Source organism: Ascochyta rabiei, chromosome 7 (genome assembly GCF_004011695.2).
Source record: "Ascochyta rabiei chromosome 7, complete sequence".
In the NCBI taxonomy this organism is placed as follows: domain Eukaryota; kingdom Fungi; phylum Ascomycota; class Dothideomycetes; order Pleosporales; family Didymellaceae; genus Ascochyta; species Ascochyta rabiei.
This window is the reverse complement of record NC_082411.1, coordinates 262,026-284,805: the sequence shown is the minus strand read 5'-3', so window position 1 is coordinate 284,805 and position 22,780 is coordinate 262,026. Positions and strand designations below refer to the sequence as shown.

Genomic DNA, 22,780 nt, shown 5'->3' with positions numbered 1-22,780 from the left:
TGGACATCTCGTTGACTCGTGTGATGCATGCTTGTGACAGCCTCCAGCATTGTGCATGTGCATATAACAGCTGTCAAGCTACCCTCACTCCTGTGTTGTATGAGAAGTTTTGTAGGCTACCTAGAATCATCTTTCCATGTAGTCCGTACTTAACTTTCAATATTGACGACATGAGCGCTGCTCCCGCTTAGTAAGGTACACACGGGCCATGCAGACAAGCTGTGAGCTCGTGCCGTCAATCATTGCGAAATCCTTCCGCACATTTGTTGCCTTGCACGTACGACTCAAGTCATCTATATGGCTCCACGCTTATAACACTGGGTGACTCAATTGCCCGTCTTTCATTCAGCTTCACGTCGATGAACGGAGACGCATCATGCCTTACTCCCGAGAGAGCTCCGAGACTGTCCGCGCACCAGCATCTATTGTAGAGACTGGGTCTGCAACTCCTCTCCTTAGCGAATCTGACTCTGACGACTTCCACTACGACAGTCGAGCCTCTGGACGCCGCAGTGTGCAATGGGACAGACACGCAGAACCCTCACTAGGAGCAGTGCAACCAGAGGCGTGGACAGACATTACTGCCATACGTCATAGATTCATCCGTCAGATCTTAGGATTGAACCCTTTCAAAACGTCGTACTTCGCTCTCTACAGGCCACTGGACGACTTCGGTTCAAGAGTTATTCTAGCATTGGCGGTTGTAACAGCCATCTTGGCGGGCTTGCCCATCCCATTTATCGGCATCATTCTTGGCAGGATTATCAACAACTTCCCTCCGCCTCAAGATGAGCTCCGAACGCTGTTGGGCTCTCTCATGATAGTTGCGGCGTGCTACTTCATAGTCACATGGGTATGGGCTGTATCGTGGGCTGTGGTTGGCGAGCGAGTGTCTCGTAAGACGCGAGAGCAGCTCTTACATCGCGCACTTGGAATGGATATGGCCTACTTCGACACTGCTTCGCCCGATATGACGAGCATTCTTACAGAAAAGACGCAAACTATCCAGCTTGGTACTTCCGAAAAAGTAGGCTTGTTCCTAGCGTCGATCTCGTACTTTGTTGCTGCATTTTTCGTTGGCTTCACCCTTAATGCTAAGCTTACGGGCCTCATGTAAGTAAATCCCCAGCAAACTGACGTTGTAAGATCGACATTGCTTAAGATATAATTTGTGGCTGACGATGCTCCAAGGCTCGTTACTGTTATCCCTTCGATGGCCTGCGTTGTTATATTTGGCACAAAATATGTCGCCAAGTTTACCAAGCAAGCCTCAGCCTGCACAGAGAAGGCCGGTTCTCTTGCAGAAAGTGCCATTCGAGCTGTGCAGATCGTGCAGGCATTCGGCCTGCAAAAAAAGCTGAGCGAGGAACATGTTCACCATCTTCGAGCCGCTCTGCGAGCTGGCATTAAGAAGAGTGTAGCTGGAGCAACAATGCTTGGATCCGTCTACTTTGTTGCTTACGCTGCGAACGCCTTGGCATTCTGGTATGGTGACCGTCTTCGGAACGGCAGTGCTGAGGCTGGTACCATATACGCCGTTGTTTTTCTCATCTTGGACGCTTCTTTTGTCGTGGGGAGGTTTGGTCCCTTCATCCAGACCTTCGCAATGGCGGCAGCTGCAGGGCAAGCGGTCCACGAAATCCTTGATTATCCGTTGTCAGACATTGATGTTTACAATGCTGGAGGGCGGCAGGCCAGCGGATCACATTTTGCCAAGGAAATCAAGTTTTCTGCTGTCTCGTTTGTCTACCCGGCTAGACCGACCGTCAAGATCCTGAATGCTGTAGACTTGAGCATTGCGCCCGGGCAGGTCACAGGATTGGTAGGTCCCTCCGGCTCAGGCAAGTCTACGATCACATCGTTGCTCCTTCGACTCTACGATCCCACTTTTGGCACAATCACCATTGGTGACGAAGACATCAGATCGTTCAACATTCGCAGTCTGCGATCACATGTTGCCCTTGTCACCCAGAATCCAGTCCTCTTCACTGGTACAATCTACGAGAACATCAAACACGGATTGCCACAGAGTGAGGATATTTCTGAAGATGAGGCCTTTACTAGGTGCGTAGCAGCTGCTAACGAAGCCCACTGCGAGTTTCTGGATCGTCTGCCGGATGGCATGTACACAAAGATTGGCTCAGGTCCCCATTCACAGTTGTCCGGGGGACAGAAACAACGCATCACATTGGCCAGGGCATTGGTGGGTCGCCCTTCAGTATTGCTCCTTGATGAGTTTACCAGTGCAATGGATGCGACGAGCGAGGCAATTGTACTGGAAAACCTGAGGCGTTCTTCGGCGAAAGCTGGGCGAACGACGATCATCATAGCGCACAGACTTGCCACCGTCAGGGACGCCGATCGTATTGTAGTGCTGAAGGACGGCGCTGTAGCGGAAGATGGCCGGCATGAAATTCTGGTAAGGGCGAACGGCATCTACGCGGAACTCATCCAAGCCCAGCAATTTGAGAAGAAGGGCCAATCGTCTGTCGCCTCATCAGTCTATTCGAGCCCTCGGCTCTCACAGAAGGAGCAAAATCACACCGATGCAGTCGTCAGCGACTCCTCGTCCGAAACCACTACCACAACAGCGAAACCCCCGAACAAAAGTGCCCTTCAACTCATATTTAGATGTCTAGCTCTGAGTCGGTATGAGATACCAGCGATAGCTATTGGTTTGATTGCGTCAATCATGAGCGGAGGAGTTATCATTGGAGAAGCCTTTATCTTCGGTAACCTGGTGGAGCTCCTCAATGACACCTCCAAGACGGGCGAGCTGGCCTCGAGAATCTCCTTCTACTGTCTGTTGTTCTTCCTCCTATCCGTAGTAGCGCTGATATCTCACGGAACCGGGGGTGCGGCTTTTGGCCTAGTATCGGAGAACCTGGTCCTTCGCGTACGAGATATTTCGTTCCGCACGATCCTGAAGCAAGACATCTCCTGGTTCTCGAAGCCAGGGCATTCGCATCATGCGCTTATGTCTAAACTCAACATGGATAGCGGCTCAATCAGCGGACTCTCTGGAGTTATTTTAGGGACGATCTTCTCGATTACGACATCGGTCGTAGGAGGAACGATCTTGGCTCATGTCGTGGCTTGGAAGATTGCCATTGTCCTGCTCGCGGCTGTTCCGATCATGATCTTTGCGGGTTTTGTGCGTCTTCGCATCCTGGCTATGGCAGAGGAAAACCACCAGAACGCCTACAACGACGCCGCAACACTGGCCTCTGAGGCTACCTCTTCCATGCAGATTGTTGCCGCTTTTGGTCTCGAGGACCACTTCCTCAACTCATATCGAGAGGCTATCCGCGGGCCGTATGAGTCGCATCTGAAGTTCGCCGTGTTTGGCAACATCCTCCTTGCGTTCTCGCTATCAGTAACCTACTACGTGTATTCTCTGGCTTATTGGTGGTAAGTGTCACAAGCTTCAAGATAGTGTTGAAGCGTTTACTGACAGCTGCGTGTAGGGGATCTAAGCAAGTGCGTAAGGGTAACTATAGCCAGAAGGACTTCTTCATTGTACTGCCTGCATTGCTCTTCTCTGCTCAGGCTGCTGGCCAGCTGTTCAGTCTGGCCCCAGAAGTCACTCGAGCTAAGACGGCTGCTCAGAGCGTCTTCGCCCTCCACGACGAACGACCTACCATTCTTACAGACACCGAGTCCTCGGATACACCATGTGAGGGTACCACTGTAAACACGGATTCTTTGCTATCTGGGCCATCGGCCAGCTATGGAACGTTCGGCGTGCGAGGAGAGCTTGAGTTCCGCGGCGTCAGCTTACATTACGAGACGCGGCCGGATGTACCGGCATTGAACAATGTCTCCTTTCAAATCAGACATGGCGAGTATGCAGCATTCGTAGGCCGATCTGGTGCAGGAAAATCGAGCACTGTTCACCTCATCGAAAGGTTCTTCGACCCTACAGCCGGCCAAGTCTACCTGGACGGACGCGACATACGCAATGAGCCTGTGCAAAACCACCGAGCCCGGTTGGCGTTGGTCGAACAAGAACCCGACTTGTTTCCCGGAAGCGTCAAGTTCAATATCGGACTTGGTAGACGACCTGGTGCTGATATTAGTGACGAGGACATTGTGGCTGTGGCCAAGAAATGTGAACTTCACGACTTCATCATGAGCCTTCCGGAAGGCTATAACACGGAAGTTGGTGCCCATGGCTCGAAATTGTCTGGCGGCCAGCGACAGAGGCTAGCTATAGCACGCGCTCTTTTGAGAGACCCAGAAATCCTTCTGCTCGACGAAGCTACGTCTCAATTAGACGCGAATACCGAGAGGGAGATTCGAAGGACCATTGCAGCCGCATCGAAGGGTCGTACGACCATAATGATAGCCCACAGGCTTGCGAGTGTTCAACATGCGGACAAAATCTTCGTCTTCGATGCTGGAAGGATTGTAGAACAAGGTAGACACGACGAGCTCGTAGCGGAGGGTGGCATGTATTCTGGCATGGTGGCAGCACAAGAGTTGGACTGAACACGTTCTCAGGGTCAGACATTCGCATTTTCTTACTGTTCAGAGCATTGTTGTACTATGGTCTACTTCGGCGTTTCTTTCGGCCCCTACACATCGGCGGTCTTTTGCTCCTTCCGGATGGAGTTTTTGGGCCAGCAATCTGACATGCTGTACACCATGCCTGTTCTAATACTGTACACAAGCTCCGACAAAACGCAGAGATCAGTTCTAAAATTTATGACCACTCGTCGCTACTACGGACCTCTGGGCGACTGGACAACCCGCGTTCACCCGATGAAGATGTCAAACCTCAAAGTTACGCTTTGATGCGCCTCATGAAAACGACGAGGTAAAGCGACATACACTAACGCCTCTCTCGTCATGGTCTGCATCATTGGCGCTAGGATGAAGTATGTGTGTTAGGGATCTGCAGCCACGGCGTAATTACCGAGCTAGTACTCTCAACCGACGAACCTTGCATCATGCGCAGCTGTGTAGTGTTAGTACATCAACAAGCCCGAGCCCACTCCGATGTCCGGGCTGCAGAGATTTCATCAGATTAGATGAAGCAAATCAAATCAGATAACTTCCCCGCCAAGCTGCTATCCACCCGTCATCCCACGAGTGACGCAGCGCCCAGCACCACAGTCCAGGCAATTCAGGGCAAGCGCTGCGGAGACCCTCAATTTTTTTGCCTGCATCATGACCGACCCCATCAGTGCCAAGCCATTTCCTCATGGTCCTTGCTCCGGCGCTCTTATCAGATCCGGGATGAAGAATCTGATTAGATGGATGATCTCTATTCGGAGCCATGACGCTGCCCCTCGATTCAGACAGGTGGATTGCGTACGCCATCTTGGACGGGCCACAAAAGTCTAGCTACCAGCGGGCATCGAACGATCCTCTCACGGGCGTTGCAGGGTCCTTTATTGACATGGGTTCCTCAGACGCAGAAGCGGAGCTTGGTGTCTTCTTGGTGCAAGAACAGAAATAGTGGATGCCGTCGACTTTTTCTTAATAGTTTGGTGACGGTACGTTCCACAAGCTTTCTGTCTGTCAGTTGTACCAAGGATTGCTGCTTGCTTCCTTTACCAGTCGTCTTCGTTGTGGGTGAGTGTTTGGCATGTTCCTCCCGTTGCGCCTTTCCAAATTTAATGTAGACGTCATTGGCTGTTCAAAGCACACCGGCGGGCGCTCTACGAGCAGCCAGTTCTCGTCGATGTATTACTACTCCTGCGTTTTGAGATGTGGACATTTAATAGTTGCAAGAAAGAGAGCAGGCTCTCATTCTGTTTTTTTTTTCGTGAATTGTGTTTCCCGTCCATTGAGCGGCTCTTGCAGCGCTGAAGAGGCAATACTGACTTACACCAGAGTTGTTTGACTTGTTCGAACCCCGCAGCTACCCATATCAGCGATCATGAGCTCTCACGCCGAGATGTCCTCCAGCTCCTCTGGCAAACCTACACCGACTGCCCAGAGAGCTTTTGGTGGCTTCACAAACGGTTTAGAAGAGAGCGACTTCCCCGCGTTTGAAAACCGATCGAACCTGCGATATACTCCAGAAGACGAACTACATGATCTGATCTGCGTTGGGTTTGGGCCTGCGTCTTTGGCTATTGGTGTCGCTATTCACGATGCGCTGGAAGGAACAGATCCCTCGCTGTCGGATGTCCCCGGGCTGCAAAGCCGGCCACCCAAGGTTGCTTTCCTGGAGAAGCAGTCCCAGTTCGCATGGCATGCAGGCATGCTTTTGCCCGGCGCAAAGATGCAAATCACTTTCATGAAGGACATGGCAACCATGAGGAATCCACGCAGCGAGTTCACATTCATCAACTACCTGCACCAGAAGGACCGCCTGGTCGAGTTCGCCAACCTGAATACATTTCTGCCCGCACGAGTCGAGTACGAAGACTATATGAGATGGTGCGCAAGTTGGTTCGACGAGGTCGTTTCGTACTCCCAGGAGGTCGTCAAGGTCAACCCCCAGAAGTCCGCCAATGGCGAGATCAACACCTTCGAGGTCATTTCTCGCAACTTGTTGACTGGTAGAATCGAGACCCGGAGAACAAAGCACGTAGTTGTTGCCGCAGGTGGAAGACCCAATATCACTGCACCATTCCCGCAGGACCACCCCAAGGTCGTTCATTCTTCGAAGTTCTCGTACATTTCCAAGCAGATCCTCAAGGATCACCAAGCACCATACAAGGTCGCAGTCGTTGGTAACGGTCAGAGCGCAGCTGAGATCTTCGACTTCCTGCACGCAAACTACCCTAACTCACAGACGCGCCTTCTCATCAAGGGCGGAGCGCTGCGACCTAGCGACGACTCACCCTTGTAAGCCCTTGAGCCCAGGACATCTCACAGACATGGTATTTACTAATTCCAATAGTGTCAACGAAATCTTCAACCCCTCACGTACCGACGTAACCTACAACCGCGACCCCATCCTCCGCGCGCAGACCCTCACCGAAGACAAGGGCACCAATTACGGTGTTGTACGCATCAACCTCCTCGAACACATCTACGAGACTCTCTACCTGCAACGCATAAAGTACGGCAATTCGCGGGAAGCTGAGCAGCAATGGCCACACAACATCCTGCCGTACCGCCGGGTGACGGCAGTGGAAGACAGCCCGGTAGTCAAGGATGGCATCCGCCTGCACGTCCGCGACCAGAGCCCGCTGTACTTCAGCGAGGTTCCTGGCGCAGGCGAGGAGAAGCAGATTCTGGATGTCGACGCGGTGTTTGTCGCTACCGGGTACTTGAGGAACCTGCACGAGACGCTGCTCAAGGATGCTAGGCATTTGATGCCTGGTGGTGACCTGAAGGACGCGAAGTGGACAGTGCAGAGAGACTACAGGGTCAACTTTGAGAACAAGGCAGTCAGCGAGGATGCCGGTGTGTGGTTGCAGGGCTGCTGTGAGACGACGCATGGTGTAGGTTTACCGCTTGATGTTGTCAGTGGCTCGGTTACTAATGCTGGTGTAGTTGAGCGATACTCTGCTTTCTGTTCTTGCTTGCCGTGGTGGGGAGATGGTCAGGGCCATTTTCGAGAAGCCGGCTAAGTGGGACAAGAACGACGTGCTTGGTGGCTTTCAGGCTCCTAAGCTTTGAGCCATGGCAACACGCATTTGGGTGTTACTCTGCGTTCAAGGCGTCCACGGCGCAACAAGACCTCGTCGAATCAAGCATGGTTCTGCGTAGTCGCAGCTTGCGACAACATGTTCTGGAATTCTAGACACATTTTGTTTTGTCAATCATCTTGCTTAGTTGGACGTTACGCTCCTCCCCACGCGCTGCACTTGCACGTCATTGTCTACGTATCTCTCGCAACTTGGCCAGCCGTAAGCGCTATTGGGCAGTGGGTTCCTTTACGATTGTGGATTTTAGGGTGGTGCAGCAAGGACCTTCATTTCGCAGCTGCGTCGCCGTCTGCGCTTAGATGGGCCATGGAAGAACGGCTCCCTGGACACGCAAGCAGCCCCAGACAAGCCTCGCTCGGGCGGCAAAGACAGCCGTGTGAAGCACACATGACCGATGGCATAGGTACTGCAGACAGTCAAAGTCCAAGCTGAGTCTTCAGAGTCGTCCGAGTCTTCAGAGTCGTCCGAGTCTTCAGAGTCGTCTGAGTCGTCTGAGTCGTCTGAGTCGTCCGAGTCGTCCGAGTCCGGCAGAATAGGTAGAGCATGATATGATTGCCGTCAGCATGAAACGGGAGCAGGGTTGCGTCGTTGTGGAGAGAGCTGCGTCCATGTCACTAGCCCAATCACAAGCCCAAGGAAGCGCAGCCCAGTGCCAAAGTTGACGAACCCAACCTCCACGCCGACCCAAGAGCCTATCCTTTGCAACGTTCCTTTTGCTCCTGTCCTGCCTCCCACCTACCTCGTCGCCGTCTGCTGCAGCCTCTGTCCTGGCCGGCCGCTTGCTGCTGCTGCCACCGCGTGAATCTGCCGCTGCGCCCAGCAATCCTCGTGGCTCGCACGCACGTCAACAGCCCCCGCTGAACGTGCGCCCATCGCCAGCAAGCCAGGCCCGTGTCGAATCCCACCGCGCACCCTGCCCGCCTGCTCGCTCGCCCGCCCGCCCTGCCCGCCTGCCTGCCCGCCTGCCCGCCTGCCCGCCCGTCTGCGTGCGTGCGTGCGTGCACCTGTGCTCGCGTACCAGTGCTGTCATCCTCTTGTGGCCCGCGCTGCAGCGCCGTGCCCCTCACAGCCAGCTGCACGGTACCGCGACATACACAGCACTGCAATTCGGCATGCACCGGGCGAATTGACTGCGTCACAGCTGAAGCGGCTGCCTCTTGCGACCCTGCTCGCACCACCTATACCGTCTCGACACGCACTCGCCGCCCTGCGCCATGGATCAGCAGTGGGCTGCCTACTCCGAAGCGCCGGATGCCAGCCGCCAGGCGCGGTATGCTCCACTTGGGACGACCCCCTCACAACACACTCAGCGAGACGCCGCCGCGCCTGCGCAACCCAAGCAGAACCCGTACGCATCGCCCGCCGCGCCCTCGCGCTCCAGCACCATAGCGCTGCAGTCACCCAGCCAGCCAAGCAGCCGCGGGCCTGACTTCAGCGCAAACGCAAACGACGGCGACGGCGACGGCGACGTCCCGATGGAGGACGCCGACCCCTACAAGCCCAAGTACAACACGCAGCGCCCAGGCCACCAGCACCGCCATTCGCAGCAGTTCCTGCAGCAGGAGGAGAGCGCCGCCGCTCGCAGGTACTCGCCCATGAACATGTCGCCCACCTCGCCCTACCCAAGCACCTCGCAGCACGGCGGTCAGAACTACACGAGCTTCACCCCGCACGTCCAGAGCACCAGCAACAGAGGGAGCCCCACGCGCAACAACCCTTACATGTCGCCGCCGAACAGCTACTACTCTCCGCCCTGTACGTTGTGCCTCGTACCGCCGAGCCCTGCTCTGCCGTAAGCGCCAGCACGCTAATCATCCTCTGTGTAGCATCACGCCCGAACGCACCCCAGCTGCCACCCATCCAGTCCAACATGAGCCCCGAGAGCTTTTATCCGCAATCTGCGACCGCGCAGTTGAACGCCGTCTACAACAGGGACCAGCGCTCCCCACGCACCTCTGCGAACCCCAACCCCAACCCCCCGCAGCTGCCCTCAGCAGGGCACGGGCCCGTGCCTCAGTTCGAGAAATGCGCAAGCACCGCCGACCTGAAACCCAAGATCAACGCCCAGCCTCCGTTTCGTCGTGCGAATCCAGAGGGCGGCTTCATCAGCGTGAGTTGGGACCTGGTTTTAGCGAGTCGTGTACTAACAACATGCCTGGACAGCCTCTACAAGCGCTTACATGCCACCTGCCCACCACCTATAAACTTTGCAACACCGGCTTCAACTACCAGGCCACCCGCAACCCGCGTCGAGTCCTCACCAAGCCCAGCAAGGGAGTCAAAAACGATGGGTACGACAACGAGGACAGTGACTACATCCTCTACGTCAACGACATATTGGGCTCCGAGGAGTCCGGACACAAGAACAGATACCTCATTCTCGACGTGCTGGGCCAGGGAACGTTTGGTCAGGTCGTCAAATGTCAAAACCTGAAGACGCAGGAAGTGGTCGCAGTAAAGGTCATCAAGAACAGGACCGCATACTTCAACCAGAGTATGATGGAGGTGTCCGTACTCGACCTGGTATGTCCACATGATACGCTACAATGTGCGCCATGCTAACCGTTTCCCCAGCTGAACAAGCAAATGGACAAGAACGACGACCACCACCTCCTGAGACTGAAAGACACCTTCATCCACAGGCAGCATCTGTGCCTGGTATTCGAACTGCTGAGCGTCAATCTCTACGAGCTGATCAAACAGAACCAATTTCGCGGACTGTCAACGACTCTGGTGCGTGTCTTTGCACAGCAGTTGATCAATGGTCTTGCTCTGCTGGGAAAGGCCAAACTCATACATTGCGATCTGAAGCCAGAGAACATTCTCTTGAAAAAGTACGTTGGTATCCACGAGAGGGTCTTGCAGGGCTAACTGGAGATAGCCTCGAGAGTCCCATCATCAAAATCATCGATTTTGGTTCCGCATGCGACGAGCGACAGACTGTCTACACATACATCCAGTCACGATTCTACCGATCACCCGAAGTGCTGCTAGGTCTACCATACTCTGCGGCGATTGACATGTGGTCGCTGGGCTGTATTGTTGTGGAGCTGTTCCTTGGTCTGCCTCTATTTCCAGGGTCTTCTGAGTACAACCAAGTCTCCAGAATCACGGAGATGCTTGGCCTTGCACCACAGTGGATGCTGGAAATGGGCAAGCAATCTGGTGAATTCTTCGAAAAGACCCAAGATGAGTACGGACGTAAGAACTACCGGCTTAAGCCCATGGAGCAGTACTCGCGGGAGCACGGCACAAAGGAGCAGCCCAGTAAAAAATACTTCTCGGCGACGACGTTGCCGGACATCATCAGGAACTACCCCATGCCGAGGAAGAACATGAAACCGAATGAGATCGAGCGAGGTACGTGACGGGTCAGGGTTCACTCGTGCGATTACTGATGCTACATAGAAATGGCTAACCGGGCCGCTTTCATCGACTTTGCCCAAGGCCTTCTCAATCTCAATCCTCTCGAACGATGGACACCTGCTCAGGCGAAGCTGCACCCTTTCATCACCCAAGCGAAGTTCACCGGTCCGTTCGTGCCTCCGATGACCTTAAAGTCCAGTTCGAGCCGCTCACCAGCCCCTGGTGTGCAAGAGCAGCAGCGCTTCGAGGGCATGGCGAAGCAGCGTGCTCAGCAGCAACAGCAAGCTCTTGCCGCGCAGCAAGCACAAGCAGCTCAGAATGCTGCATACGCAAACATGCAGATGGGTCAGTACGCCGCGCAGCCTCCGCATGTTCAACCGAACCCGTACAACAACATGTATGCGCCAAACCAACAAGGTGCTCCTCCACCTTATCCCGCGCAAGCAGCGCCGTACGGTCAGCAGGTACCAGCAATGCAGCCGCAGCAGCCTCGGCAGTATGCTCAACCCCAGAACCTGTACGCCCAAGCAACGACGCGTGCTGGGCGGCAACGGGCTTCCACCATGGATCAACAACAAGCCACCCCGTCTGGTATTCCGCCAGCTCTGCAAAGGGTCATGAGTCATCTGGATCCAAATGCACCAGTCCGGTTACAGCCGTCGCCTGCATACTACCCTCCGCCTCCGGAAGGTGCTCCAGAAAGTGCAAGCAGCGCAAGACGGAGGGGTTCTCGTACAGGCAACTCCCAGCGGAACCAGAACTTTGTCCGTAATCTGGAAGATCGAACTCTCGAAGAGGGATTCATGCAACAACCCCATTGGCAATGACGGGAAAAGCTTTAGGGAGCATCATCTCAACTATTGTGATACCAAATTGGCTGTCAGCAGCGATGCAGATGCTTGGATTGTGCAGCCTTGATCAGCACATGGCCTCAAAGGTCGACACAACTTGACAAACATTCACCATATCGATAAGGCGGCGAGGTCGTGGTCGGAAGCCTAGCATGGCAGACTTCCACGACTGCTAGCGTCACAACGTTTACAGTGCCTTTTCTATTTCAACGCCATGGCGGTGTAGAGACAGTTCACTATGTTTGCGTACAACAGACACGACCTTGTTAGCACAGAGTAGACAGCAAATATGACTAGGCCGGCCAGATTGACTCAGCAGCCTAGGGTGGCCACGCCGGAGGGTGGTAAGCTGACAGGCTGTTGGATGACACGCGGCAGTATGAGTCTTGTATCTCGAGTCGGTGCCTGGGCGAGACGTCGTGGACCCCTCCCTTTCTTGTTGTCTTTCACAGTTGCACGCAGCGAGGAGACGGCGGACGGCGTGCTGGCGGCACACATGTACTTTTACTGCATTCGTATAAATTATCACACTGCGATGTTGAGTGCATGCAGTACGTGCCCCGGGAACACTGGATTCCAAAGCGACGCGGTTCCGTGGTCGTGGTCGTGGTGCAGTAGTGAGCCATGGCCAGTAGGGTCAGGCGTGCGTTGCAGTGCAGTGAAGATAAGTGGGTCGTTGGCGCTGCCCCGCCCACACAATTTTGACTGTGGCCGTAGTCTTGGCATCTGCGTTCTGGTGAGTCGAGGACGCGCGCTGCCTCACCACACACCCCACGGCGTCCGCCACCTATACCCCTCGAAACCTCCGGCAACCTCTACTCTCGAGTACAGCAGCCATGTCGCGCTTTTTCGCCGCCAGCGACAGCTCCTCGGACGAGTCCAGCGAGGAGGAGCTCTACTCCAACGATGAGGCATCCGAGCAGGAAGACTCCGAAGTCGACTCCGACGACGACTCTGGCGACTCGGACTCGTCGTCTGGCTCCGAGACGGGTGCCAACCGCTTCTTGAAGGACGTCAGCAGCGACAGCGAGAGCGACAACGAAGATGACACCAAGCCGTTGAAGAGCGCCAAGGACAAGCGCTTCGACGAGCTCGAGGCTGTCGTGAGGCAGATTGAGAACGCGCAGCGGATCAACGACTGGGCCGTCATCTCAGACCGTACGTGCCCCCCAGAGAAGAACGCAGGAGCGGCAGCAAACACCGCTTGCCGACTACACGGTGGCGGGGTACCGTGAACAATGCTAACGTTGCGCGCACACAGACTTTGACAAGCTGAACCGCCTGGTCCCCACCCTGATCAAGCAGAACGATGGCAAGGTCCCCAAGATGTACATCCAGACCATCGCCGACCTCGAGACCACTGTTCTCGAGACCCACGAGAAGCAGAAGGTCACCCCCAAGAAGATGAACGCCATCAACCAGCGTGGTTTCAACGCCATCCGCCAGAAGGTCAAGAAGCACAACCGCGACTACCAGCGCGACATCGACTCGTACAGGGAGAACAAGGAAGAGTTCATGAAGGAGGTCGAGGTCGTCGAGCAGGCGCCTAAGGAGAAGAAGAAGAAGGACAAGAGCAGGATCGCGCAGCTCGGCACCGAGACTGTCATTGACGCCGGCGATGACGGCTTCGTTACCGTCGGCGCCGGCGGCAAGGCCGTTCAGTACACGGCAGAGGGCATCCTCAAGCAGCTGCGATCCATTGTTGAGCAGCGTGGACGCAAGAACACAGACAAGCTCGAGCAGATCCGCACAATGGAGAAGTTGTTCGACGTTGCAGTCAACGACTACCAGCGAATCCGCGTTCTGCTGACGCTCATTTCTACCCGCTTCGACTTGACATCAGGTACCGCCAGCCACATGCACCAGGAGCAGTGGAAGCTGTGAGTTCCGCCGATATCCTTGAATCAAAAAGTCTTCTCTGCTGACCGTTTCTAGGGCTGACCAAGAGTTCGGCAAGCTTCTGCAGATCCTTGAGAACAGCAACGAGATTGTTGTCGTTGAAAACGCCGAGGAGTGGGAGGACGACGAAAAGACGCCTACCATCGAGGACGGTCAGATCTTCAAAATTCCCGGCAGCGTTGTCTCCTTCGTCGAGAGGCTTGACGATGAGCTTACCCGCTCTCTTCAGCACATCGACCCCCATACCGCCGAATACGTCGAGCGTCTCAGAGACGAGAGTGCGTTGTATGCTCAGCTTGTGCGTGCATCGATCTACGTCGACAGCCTGCAGAAGAGGGAGGGTATCGAGGTCCCTCAGGAATCCGCCAACCGTGTAGTCATACGCCGATTGGAGCACGTTTACTTCAAGGTATGCACGTACAAATAAATTTTGGAAGCACGCAGCTAACAGTAGCAGCCTTCGGCTGTTGTCCAAATTCTGGAGACCAAGACGTGGGAGTCGATCCCATCCACCCTCGACTCCGACACCACTCCCCGCTCTCTTTCCAACGACACATCCTCGCTCGTCCAAACACTCTGCACATACCTCTTCAAGCACAGTGAGGGTATCATCCGCGCGAGGGCGATGCTTTGCCAGATCTACTTCTTGGCTCTGCACGACCAGTACTACAAGGCCCGTGACATGATGCTCATGTCCCACTTGCAGGAGACGATCAGCAACTTCGACGTCAACACCCAGATCCTTTTCAACCGCTCGCTCGTACAGGTTGGTCTCTGCGCTTTCCGCGCTGGCCTGGTCTACGAGGCCCAGACCTCACTCCAGGAGATCTGCGGCAGCAACAGGCAGAAGGAGCTTCTTGCACAGGGTCTGCAGATGCAGCGCTACTCGCAGATCTCACCCGAGCAGGAACGTCTTGAGCGCCAGCGCCAGCTCCCCTTCCACCTCCACATCAACCTCGAGTTGCTTGAGTGCGTCTACCTGACCTGCTCCATGTTGCTCGAGATTCCTCTCCTCGCACAGCTCGGCTCGTCGCCTGACCTCAGGAAGCGCGTCATCAGCAAGACCTACCGCCGTCTCTTAGAATACCATGAGCGCCAGATCTTCACTGGTCCCCCGGAGAACACCCGCGACCACGTCATGCAGGCCTCCAAGGCCCTGTCTGCCGGCGAGTGGAAGAAGGCCGCAGAGTTCATCAACTCCATCAAGATCTGGGAACTCACGGCCAACGCTGAGCAGATCAAGGATATGCTCTCCGCGCAGATCCAGGAAGAGGGTCTGAGAACCTACCTCTTCACATACGCGCCCTACTACGACACACTGGCCATCTCTACCCTGGCCGATATGTTCGAATTGAGCGAGCGTAAGATCAGTGCTATCGTCAGCAAGATGATCTCGCACGAGGAGCTTGGTGCGGCTCTGGACCAGGTTAACAGCGCCGTCATCTTCCGCAAGGGCGTCGAGCTGTCCCGTCTCCAGACCCTGGCTCTCAGCCTCAGCGACAAGGCGTCTGGCCTCATCGAGTCCAACGAGAAGACGCTCGAGCAAAGAACACAAGGCACAGCCCACGCATTCGAGCGACAAGGCGGCCGCGGCGGTCGTGGTGGCGGCCGTGGTGGACGTGGCGGCCGTGGAGGCGGCGGTGGACCAAGGGGAGGCAGGAATCAGCAGTTCACAGGCGGTGCTTTGGGACGCGCCATCCAGGCCTAGAAGCCTTGGATGGAGAGTGCTGTTTAGGTTTTCATGGGCGGCGTTTGACGGATGTCGCTCTTTTGGCATCCCGTGGTAATGCAATGGCATGACAATTTCGACATGAGACGAGGCGAAACATGAAACGTGAAGACGGAGATGATTTGTTCGGTGCACACCAAAGTAGATTACGAATCACAGCGGCTGAAAACTTCACCTCCTGCTCCGGTCCTCATCTTCTTCGTTCCACGCTCCGATTCACACTCAAGCTTCCACTTTCGACCTCGACCTGCCTGGCCTGAGGACCCTCTGGTGCAATCTCTCCCTCACTCCGAAACCACCTCCAACCACGCTCCCATCTCCCACCTTGTCCCCAGTATATACCGCTGCTCCCTTTCATCTGTCCGTCGACGTGTCTCTACGCGGATCAACCACGGCTCTTGCTCGCTCGTCTGCATGCTCCTTGCTGCTGATGCGGTAGCGAGAGACTGCGAAGAACAATGATCAATGGGTATATGGATTGAGATCGTCCATGACTCACCGATACGGAACGATTTGGGGTTTTGCGATGTGACGTGGTTCAGTGACGGCTCGGGGTTGAGAGGGTGGGTGGTGGTGAGGTGTACCTGGCTTGCGTGTTGATGGTTACTGGTGGTGCTTTTGCTTGCGAGAGGAAAAGGAAGTTTGAGTCGTAGTGGATGATTCGAGCGTGTCTCTTTCGTGGTACAGACCGATACGTGTGAGAGTAGTCGGTAGAGGGTATTGCGAAAATCACCAATATGCTGTGATTGCTGTAAAGTAGCGTTCTTTCGTATTTTAGTTGGTGATAGTATCTCCTTCCTATCTGCGCTCTCCGCTCCGGCTACGAGATCGTGGGCTATCGTACGAATCGTAACTCGGGCTCCTCCTGCCTCCACCACCGCCACCACCTCTCCCCCCTCTTCTCGGAGGTGAGTCTCTCCGGCCAAAGCCTCCACCACCTCCTCTGCGGCGCGGTGTCCTCGACGGCGACCGACTGTATGAGGATCGTGACATGCTCCTTCGTGGAGACCTGCTTCTCGACCTCGAGTACGAACGTGGTCGGTATCCGAAATCGCCTCCCCCACGTCCTCCTCTGCCTCTCCCTCTTCCCCTTCCTCGCCAGCCTCCTCGTGGTGAAGGGGAGCGTCCGCGCCCTCTTCCGCCCCCGTAACCGCCCATAGGAGGAGGTCTGTACGCGCCAGGTGGCCCTCCGCCTGCATACCCATTGTGATCGTCCTGGAAGCGTGGTAGCGGTCCTCCGCGCCTTGGGGGTGGTGACTGTGAGAAGCGACGTCGCGGTAGAACGATTGATACTTGAATTTTTGCGCCATCCAGCTGTGCTTCGTGCATTTTTGCGATCGCGCGCTCAGCCTCGTCGATTTCTTCGTACATGATGTAGGCAGTTCCTCGGTTTACGTTGACTGTTGAGTTAGTACAGCCCTGTAGAAGAGAGTGGCAGCAACCTACAAACTGGGTTCATGGGCATTCTCAAGTCCCTGATTGTTCCGTACTTTCCGAATATCTCGCGGATGTGGTCTTCTTTGACGTTCCTTGTCAGTGCCTCGACTACAACCTGTGGAGAATTAGCATCCGTACCAACAAGCCAGCCATTGCATCCTCACCTTTGCGCTCCTTGGTGCAGGAGAGCCATCTCTTGGAGTGAGACTACGCGTATAGCTGCGCCCTCTTGCATTCGGCGACCGCGTCCTTGACCTGTCATCTGGTGTGTTGCTCCTCCGCCCGTTGCGCCTAGGTGTGAGGGACCGGGTGCGTGTGCGTGAGCGGGACTGCGAACGAGGGGACTTGGATCCGCGAGGCGACCGCGACTGTGCCGAGAGAGAGCGCCTGGGTGATTGTGTGCGCGAACCGTCGCGAGGGCTCTGAGAACGCGTTCGCGACCGCGACCGGTCCATTGGGGACGGAGAGCGTGATGGCATCGCAGAGGATTTTTGCTGTTTAGTGCGTTTATATGGTTCTAGTATCCCTAAGTGATTGTTCGTTAACTGTTGTGTGGACAAGGCTGTAGGTGTGAAAGCTGAGTGACTTTCTTGAAGCTTGAAGCTGGAAGCTTGAGAGAGCTCACTAGCGTATGCACAGGCCATCCTACTCGATGCCCCCCTCGTACACCACACTTTATGCAGGCGTGTAACATCAGGTAAACGTAATGTCAAAGTGAGGTGCTGAGATATAGACTACACGACATGCTACACCCATTGGCCTCTCCCTCAAGATTTGCCCGATCCACCACTGTTTCCGGCATCTGGAACTCCGGCTCCCAAGGCCAACTCATCTGTGTGGTGTCGACATCCGCTCGCTCAGCTGCCTCACGTTCCATTATATCTGGTGTTTAAGCGGGTAGGAACACCGGTGAAGACATAGATCCCAGCTTCTTCAAGCAGCTTCATGGCCTGGCCGTGTCTTTTGGTGTTGTCGACCCAGTATTTTGCTGTTGGCTATGAACTACCACCAAGGACTCTGTAGCTACCTACAGACAAAAAGCGTGTTTAGACCCAGTTCCATGAACAGTGCGATGTCGTGCCTCAGCTGTAGCAGACGCGAATCTGAAATAGGGTCATGCATATCTGGGACTTGATAGACAACTCCCCGAACGAAGAACTCAAGTCTGGTTAGTTTTCAGACTGTTCAATACGGCAAATGATGTCTAACCCGCTCATCCCCCCTCGATAGGTAGCGGCCGCGAATGGCGATGGATACGGAAGCTATCAGATTGGCCATGTTGGTGCTGATGTCAAACTGATACAGAAAGGCTAATAGCAGTATGTGGTGAGGCTCGGTACCGGGGGTTAGCGGACAACTCACGATCGTTGTTCTGCGCTGTTGCCTACAGATCAGAGCTAAGTTCTTGGACGTTGAACATCTCGATGGCAAAACCTTGGCTAGGTGGGGCCACGAGAGAGTGAATTACCTAGGACTATGCATTAAACGACTGACATACTTGCACCCTGGTGTATGGTCTTGATCGAGCGCACTGGTAGTGAAGCACGAGCCCGGGCAGCCTTTACCAGCGCAAGATCCACATTTGATTGTTGTTCTCCAGAAACAACAAGGAACAACACACTTTGTCATATGTCCAGCTCACGTACGGACACCGCCACGCACATCAGTGGGTGAACTGACCGGTTCCTGTGCCACAAAGTCCTAAGGCAGGGCACCGGCGCGGCAAATGCGCATAGAGCCAAGCCAAGCTCGTGCGTCGAGGGCGTCGTCGAGTTTGGCAGCTGCGAGCTGCGGCAGTTGATGCGAGACAAGCCATGGGAGCTGCTCATTCGACAGAGCGCTGCATGATGGCGCAATCGCTACAAGCACTCAACATGGCGTTGTGTTGAGATAACAATACACAATACAAGCTGCTCTGTCGCCCGTTGCAACACTGCGGGGTCTGTGACATTTCTTGAACCTTGCCCCACCACCGGTCCAACCCGCCGCGACAACACCCAACACCCGCCCTTCCACACCGCATACATTCACTGCCGCTTAGTCAGACCCTTACCGATCCACCTCGCCTCAACCCTGCGATTTTCTCCTGCGACAGCGCAGACAGTATCTCCACGCCCCTCACCACACACCAAGACCAGCTCCCGCAGCCCGCACACCACCCCTCCGTAAACATGTCCTGGCAAGGTGAGCACCGGTGACGCACTCTCGACGTGATCTGGAGCTGACCACGGCACTAGCATACGTCGACCAGAGGTGAATAGCTACCTGCAGTGAACAGAGAACATCTCTAATCGCCCACCACAGCCTCGTTGGCACTGGCAACATCGACAAGGCCGTCATCTGCGATGCCACCGGCCAGACTACCTGGGCCTCGTCCCCAGGCTTCTCCGTACGTCCACCCGCATCACTGCGCGCTCGAATCTCGCACCTTGGCGGCGAGGAAAAAGCGCAAGGGCCGCAGAGGCAACAAAGACCACAGCCAGCTGACAGCAGCAGCTCACCGCCGCCGAGATGAGCGCCATCGCCGCCTCGTTCGGCGACAAGAGCGAGCCCAAGTCCGTAATCTCCAACGGCGTCAAGATCAACGGCGAGAAGTACATGACCATCGAGGCCTCGGACGACTCGCTCAAAGCAAAGAAGGTACGCTGCCCTCCCCACCCACCACCTCGTGCCACACCGCTCGTATCCACCCTCCACACACATGGGAAGTAGGCAATACTCGCCCACACACAGACACTGATATGTAAATCGCTATAGGGCAAGGAAGGCATCGTGGCCTACAAGACAACCCAGGCGCTGCTGATTGCGCACCACCCCGCCGACATCCAGACCCCCAACGCCTTTAACAGCGTCGCCGAGCTGGGCGAGTATCTCAAGAAGGTCGGATACTAAGCGGCTTCCTTGCGACGATTCGTACTTGTTCATACCTTGGGATTATTTGCATACAGCGCCGAGCATGTTTGGGGTGGACGCTCTGAGATGGTGAAGTAGATGAAAAAGCATGGGGTGGGAGGACGGTGGGTTGGACGACCCGAGACAGCGAAATACACAAATACCTACCTATGATCAAGGATGGGGTGCAGATTTCGTGGAAACTTGTCACTGTGAAAGATTTGATATCGACGTTGCTTAGGTCGCTCACAAACGCCAGGCTAGAAATGCTCATCCCAAAAGCGCACTCCACTGGATCACAACTTCTCCTTCCACCATTTATTCCATCTTCGACAAAGAAACTCCTCAGTCTTGCCCACACGTTCCACACCCTCTCTCGCTCTACAACTCCTTCTTCCTCTCAGGGCTAGCTTCAATCGCAGCCCTCTCAATCAGCGTTTTACCCACGCTAGCAGACTCCCTCCAACCCCGCTGGCGGCTCCAGAAGCGCGTCTCAGGGGTAGTCTCCCTGAGGCTCGACTGTCGGGCGTCTTCCTCGAGCGATTTCCTGGTGATTTCCTCGCCACCATCGGTCAGAGTGGGGAGCTTTTGCAACTGACTCAGATTCTCCTCGAAGAACTGCTTCCTGATGAGGAACCTCTCACGGCGTTCCTTCTGCTGTCCTGGGGAGTCCATCTTGGACACGGCGATGCGGACGGCAGTACGGACAAGGATGAAGAGGTGCTCGGAGAGGAAGACGATGAGTAGCAGAGCCCACAGCTGAATGTTGGAGGGTTTGCCATCGGGGCCCTTGCCGTCACCGTAGAACATGTAGACAAGAGCAGAGGTAGTCAGGCTGCCGAGCCAGGTGAGAAAGCTGAGAGAGTCCAGCCAAGGTCCGATAGTGTCGGCGCGCCAGGGAGTAGGACGCTGCATCTCAACACAGATCTTCATAGCATCTGCGCGAAGCTCAATCCAGTCGTTGACAAGGAAGGATACAGCAGTAAGGGGCCAGACGACGGAGAAGAGGGATAGGTAGCCGAATTGAACAACCATCTCACGGAGATCAGCAGTAACATCGTAGACGTCAAGTTCGGCTTCCTTCCTAACACGCTCCAGGAATGCAGCATCCTCTGCTGGATCATTTGCAGCAGCTGAAGGAGCAGCACCGCCGCTCTTCGCAGCTCGCTCGGACTGCATCTCCTTGTACTTAGCGAAGCCACGGCGCTTCAGGTACGGGACAATGAGCTCCATGCCAAGATTGACGACCTGCGCGGTAACAGTGAAGTAAATGACTTGCTTGCGGAGACGGTCTGGGTTGATCGACCAGCTGGAAGTGCCTGCGGTTGTGTGGAGATGCAATTGCTTCTCATCCTCGGCGAACGGTCGAACGGCCACGTTAAAGACGTCGAGGTAAGGTACAATAACAGTACCGAAGGGAACGTATACGAACGCAGTCAGGAAAATACCAAGATATGACATGATGAAGTTCAAGACGAAGATCTTCTGGGTCAGGGCATACTCGAATGCACTTGCGGTCTCGTAGTTCTCGAACTCAGTAAGGCGTGTAGCGAACTGAGTGAGGAGGGTGTTCAAGATGGGGTTGACCGTGGTAAGGATACCTGTAGGGATGAAGACCAGGACGCTCTTAAGCGGTCCGTTGTAGACCTCGGAGATGAAGACCTCGATACCAAAGCAGGTTGCAATGACGGTTCCAAGCATCAGGGTAGCTGCTATGGCGAAGGGGATCTGCAGCAATTGTCTCTGGAAACGCTTTTGCGCAGGGAAGAAACCGACCTGCTCACCAGTGATGGGGTCTGTGACGGTGTTTTCATGCTGAAAGTTCCTCCTCTTGGTATCAATCTTGGAGACGCCCTTCACTCCCCAGCGGACGCTGAGGTCGCCTTCCTGGTGTTTCCAGTACTCGGTGAAGACTATGCACCACAGCGCGCTGAACAAGCCGTAAACGGGCGAGAAGTGGCCGAAGAAGAGCCATGCAAAAGTACCAAAGCCTGCTGCGGGGATCAGGAAAGTGAAATAGGACTGTGTGAAGGCAAAGTAGAAAGCAATCTGTGACGTTTAGCTTGGGAGTCCAGAGAGCTAGGCTGGGAAACTCTACCTTCTCGCCGAGACGATTCCTGATATCGTCAAGATCCTCCGTCGTAAGGAAGTAGGACGAAGTCCACTTCTTGATCCAGTCCTTGTTGTAGGCATGGTCGTGCAGAGCGAAGACAGACTCGACATTTTCCCACTCGCCTTCCTTGGGTGTAATGCCAGCTCCACCTTCGTTTGTAGGGTTGGTAATCAGTTGGTAGATGATGCGCAGTCGTTCGGCTTCGTAGAGAGGTTCGGCCTCGAGAGCGGCGCGTGTCTCTTTGTCAGGGGCAGCAGAGCGGACGCCGTGCATCCAGTCTCGCACTCTGTTGCTTGTTAGTATTGTGTTTTTGCATTGAACCAAAGGCTTATGCCTACCTCGATCTGTAAACTTCACCGAACAAATGCTCGTCAGAGGCTACCCTTACGAAGAGCAGCACCGAGTGGTTATCTCCGTTGCGGGCTTCCGTCTGCAGACCCACGCTCGCGAGAGCGTGACATAATTTCTCGAACTGAGAGGCAGCTTTGGCCTTGTCTGTAACATGGTCAGCTATCAATCGCTCTAGTGTGCTCACATGCCGCATACCCGTCTTCGCAAAGCGGTAGCTAATCACATAGTCGACGTCCAGGTTCGACTGGAGCGCCTGAGATTTCGTCATGGCGGAGGATTTGCTCGAGTCGATCAGAGCAAACTTGAGATTGTAGATCTTCCAGGAGAGGTCGGTAAAGTAGGGAATCTTTGGAGGTGTGAGCCCCTCTTCAGAGGAAGGCATTCCAAGGAAAATAGGTGTAGGACTGACGAACGTCATCGCTGCCCCAACATCTCGACACTCGGACACCTCAGCCAGGACTGCATGAACAAAAATCACTTGCAACTTGCAACGCACGAAGCATAGTAGCTAGCTCCTGCAACAGTTCGA

The 22,780-nt window shown here is 54.9% G+C and overlaps 9 protein-coding genes across 9 annotated transcripts, besides 5 other annotated features; 6 read left to right on the top strand and 3 right to left on the bottom strand.

Annotated features, from left to right (window-relative positions):
* Positions 1 to 376: 376 nt before the first annotated feature.
* On the top strand, positions 377 to 4,491 carry EKO05_0004675 (uncharacterized protein; the record flags this gene model as incomplete). The annotated part of the gene is made up of 3 exons (XM_038939454.1): positions 377 to 1,113; positions 1,192 to 3,411; positions 3,468 to 4,491. The coding sequence occupies 3 exons, from the start codon at positions 377 to 379 to the stop codon at positions 4,489 to 4,491; spliced, it is 3,981 nt and encodes a 1,326-aa protein (XP_038799232.1).
* Positions 4,492 to 5,281: 790 nt separating this feature from the next.
* On the top strand, positions 5,282 to 5,464 carry EKO05_0004674 (uncharacterized protein; the record flags this gene model as incomplete). Its single annotated transcript, XM_059636435.1, has 1 exon — positions 5,282 to 5,464. One exon carries the CDS (start codon positions 5,282 to 5,284, stop codon positions 5,462 to 5,464), a length of 183 nt encoding a protein of 60 aa, XP_059492418.1.
* Positions 5,465 to 5,887: 423 nt separating this feature from the next.
* On the top strand, positions 5,888 to 7,584 carry EKO05_0004673 (Taxifolin 8-monooxygenase; the record flags this gene model as incomplete). The annotated part of the gene is made up of 3 exons (XM_038939535.1): positions 5,888 to 6,804; positions 6,860 to 7,406; positions 7,459 to 7,584. The coding sequence occupies 3 exons, from the start codon at positions 5,888 to 5,890 to the stop codon at positions 7,582 to 7,584; spliced, it is 1,590 nt and encodes a 529-aa protein (XP_038799231.1).
* A 468-nt stretch (positions 7,585 to 8,052) lies between these two features.
* Positions 8,053 to 8,138: a tandem repeat.
* Positions 8,139 to 8,827: 689 nt separating this feature from the next.
* Positions 8,828 to 11,806, top strand: EKO05_0004672 (Dual-specificity kinase; the record flags this gene model as incomplete). The annotated part of the gene is made up of 6 exons (XM_038939391.1): positions 8,828 to 9,368; positions 9,440 to 9,723; positions 9,777 to 10,136; positions 10,188 to 10,447; positions 10,495 to 10,973; positions 11,022 to 11,806. 6 exons carry the CDS (start codon positions 8,828 to 8,830, stop codon positions 11,804 to 11,806), a joined length of 2,709 nt encoding a protein of 902 aa, XP_038799230.1.
* Positions 11,807 to 12,666: 860 nt separating this feature from the next.
* On the top strand, positions 12,667 to 15,437 carry EKO05_0004671 (Translation initiation factor 3 subunit c; the record flags this gene model as incomplete). The annotated part of the gene is made up of 4 exons (XM_038939349.1): positions 12,667 to 12,988; positions 13,092 to 13,710; positions 13,766 to 14,138; positions 14,187 to 15,437. The coding sequence occupies 4 exons, from the start codon at positions 12,667 to 12,669 to the stop codon at positions 15,435 to 15,437; spliced, it is 2,565 nt and encodes an 854-aa protein (XP_038799229.1).
* Positions 13,379 to 13,403: a tandem repeat.
* Positions 15,312 to 15,373: a tandem repeat.
* An 819-nt stretch (positions 15,438 to 16,256) lies between the features above and the next one.
* Positions 16,257 to 17,350, bottom strand: EKO05_0004670 (uncharacterized protein; the record flags this gene model as incomplete). The annotated part of the gene is made up of 3 exons (XM_059636434.1): positions 16,257 to 16,858; positions 16,905 to 17,010; positions 17,060 to 17,350. 3 exons carry the CDS (start codon positions 17,348 to 17,350, stop codon positions 16,257 to 16,259), a joined length of 999 nt encoding a protein of 332 aa, XP_059492417.1.
* Positions 16,524 to 16,555: a tandem repeat.
* A 568-nt stretch (positions 17,351 to 17,918) lies between the features above and the next one.
* EKO05_0004669 (uncharacterized protein) lies at positions 17,919 to 18,173 on the bottom strand (the record flags this gene model as incomplete). The annotated part of the gene is made up of 2 exons (XM_059636433.1): positions 17,919 to 18,053; positions 18,105 to 18,173. 2 exons carry the CDS (start codon positions 18,171 to 18,173, stop codon positions 17,919 to 17,921), a joined length of 204 nt encoding a protein of 67 aa, XP_059492416.1.
* An 832-nt stretch (positions 18,174 to 19,005) lies between these two features.
* Positions 19,006 to 19,054: a tandem repeat.
* Positions 19,055 to 19,066: 12 nt separating this feature from the next.
* EKO05_0004668 (profilin, required for normal timing of actin polymerization in response to thermal stress) lies at positions 19,067 to 19,787 on the top strand (the record flags this gene model as incomplete). Its single annotated transcript, XM_038939340.1, has 5 exons — positions 19,067 to 19,079; positions 19,133 to 19,148; positions 19,200 to 19,284; positions 19,392 to 19,535; positions 19,653 to 19,787. 5 exons carry the CDS (start codon positions 19,067 to 19,069, stop codon positions 19,785 to 19,787), a joined length of 393 nt encoding a protein of 130 aa, XP_038799227.1.
* A 381-nt stretch (positions 19,788 to 20,168) lies between these two features.
* Positions 20,169 to 22,669, bottom strand: EKO05_0004667 (uncharacterized protein; the record flags this gene model as incomplete). Its single annotated transcript, XM_038939285.1, has 4 exons — positions 20,169 to 21,836; positions 21,886 to 22,186; positions 22,239 to 22,395; positions 22,447 to 22,669. 4 exons carry the CDS (start codon positions 22,667 to 22,669, stop codon positions 20,169 to 20,171), a joined length of 2,349 nt encoding a protein of 782 aa, XP_038799226.1.
* Positions 22,670 to 22,780: the final 111 nt, after the last annotated feature.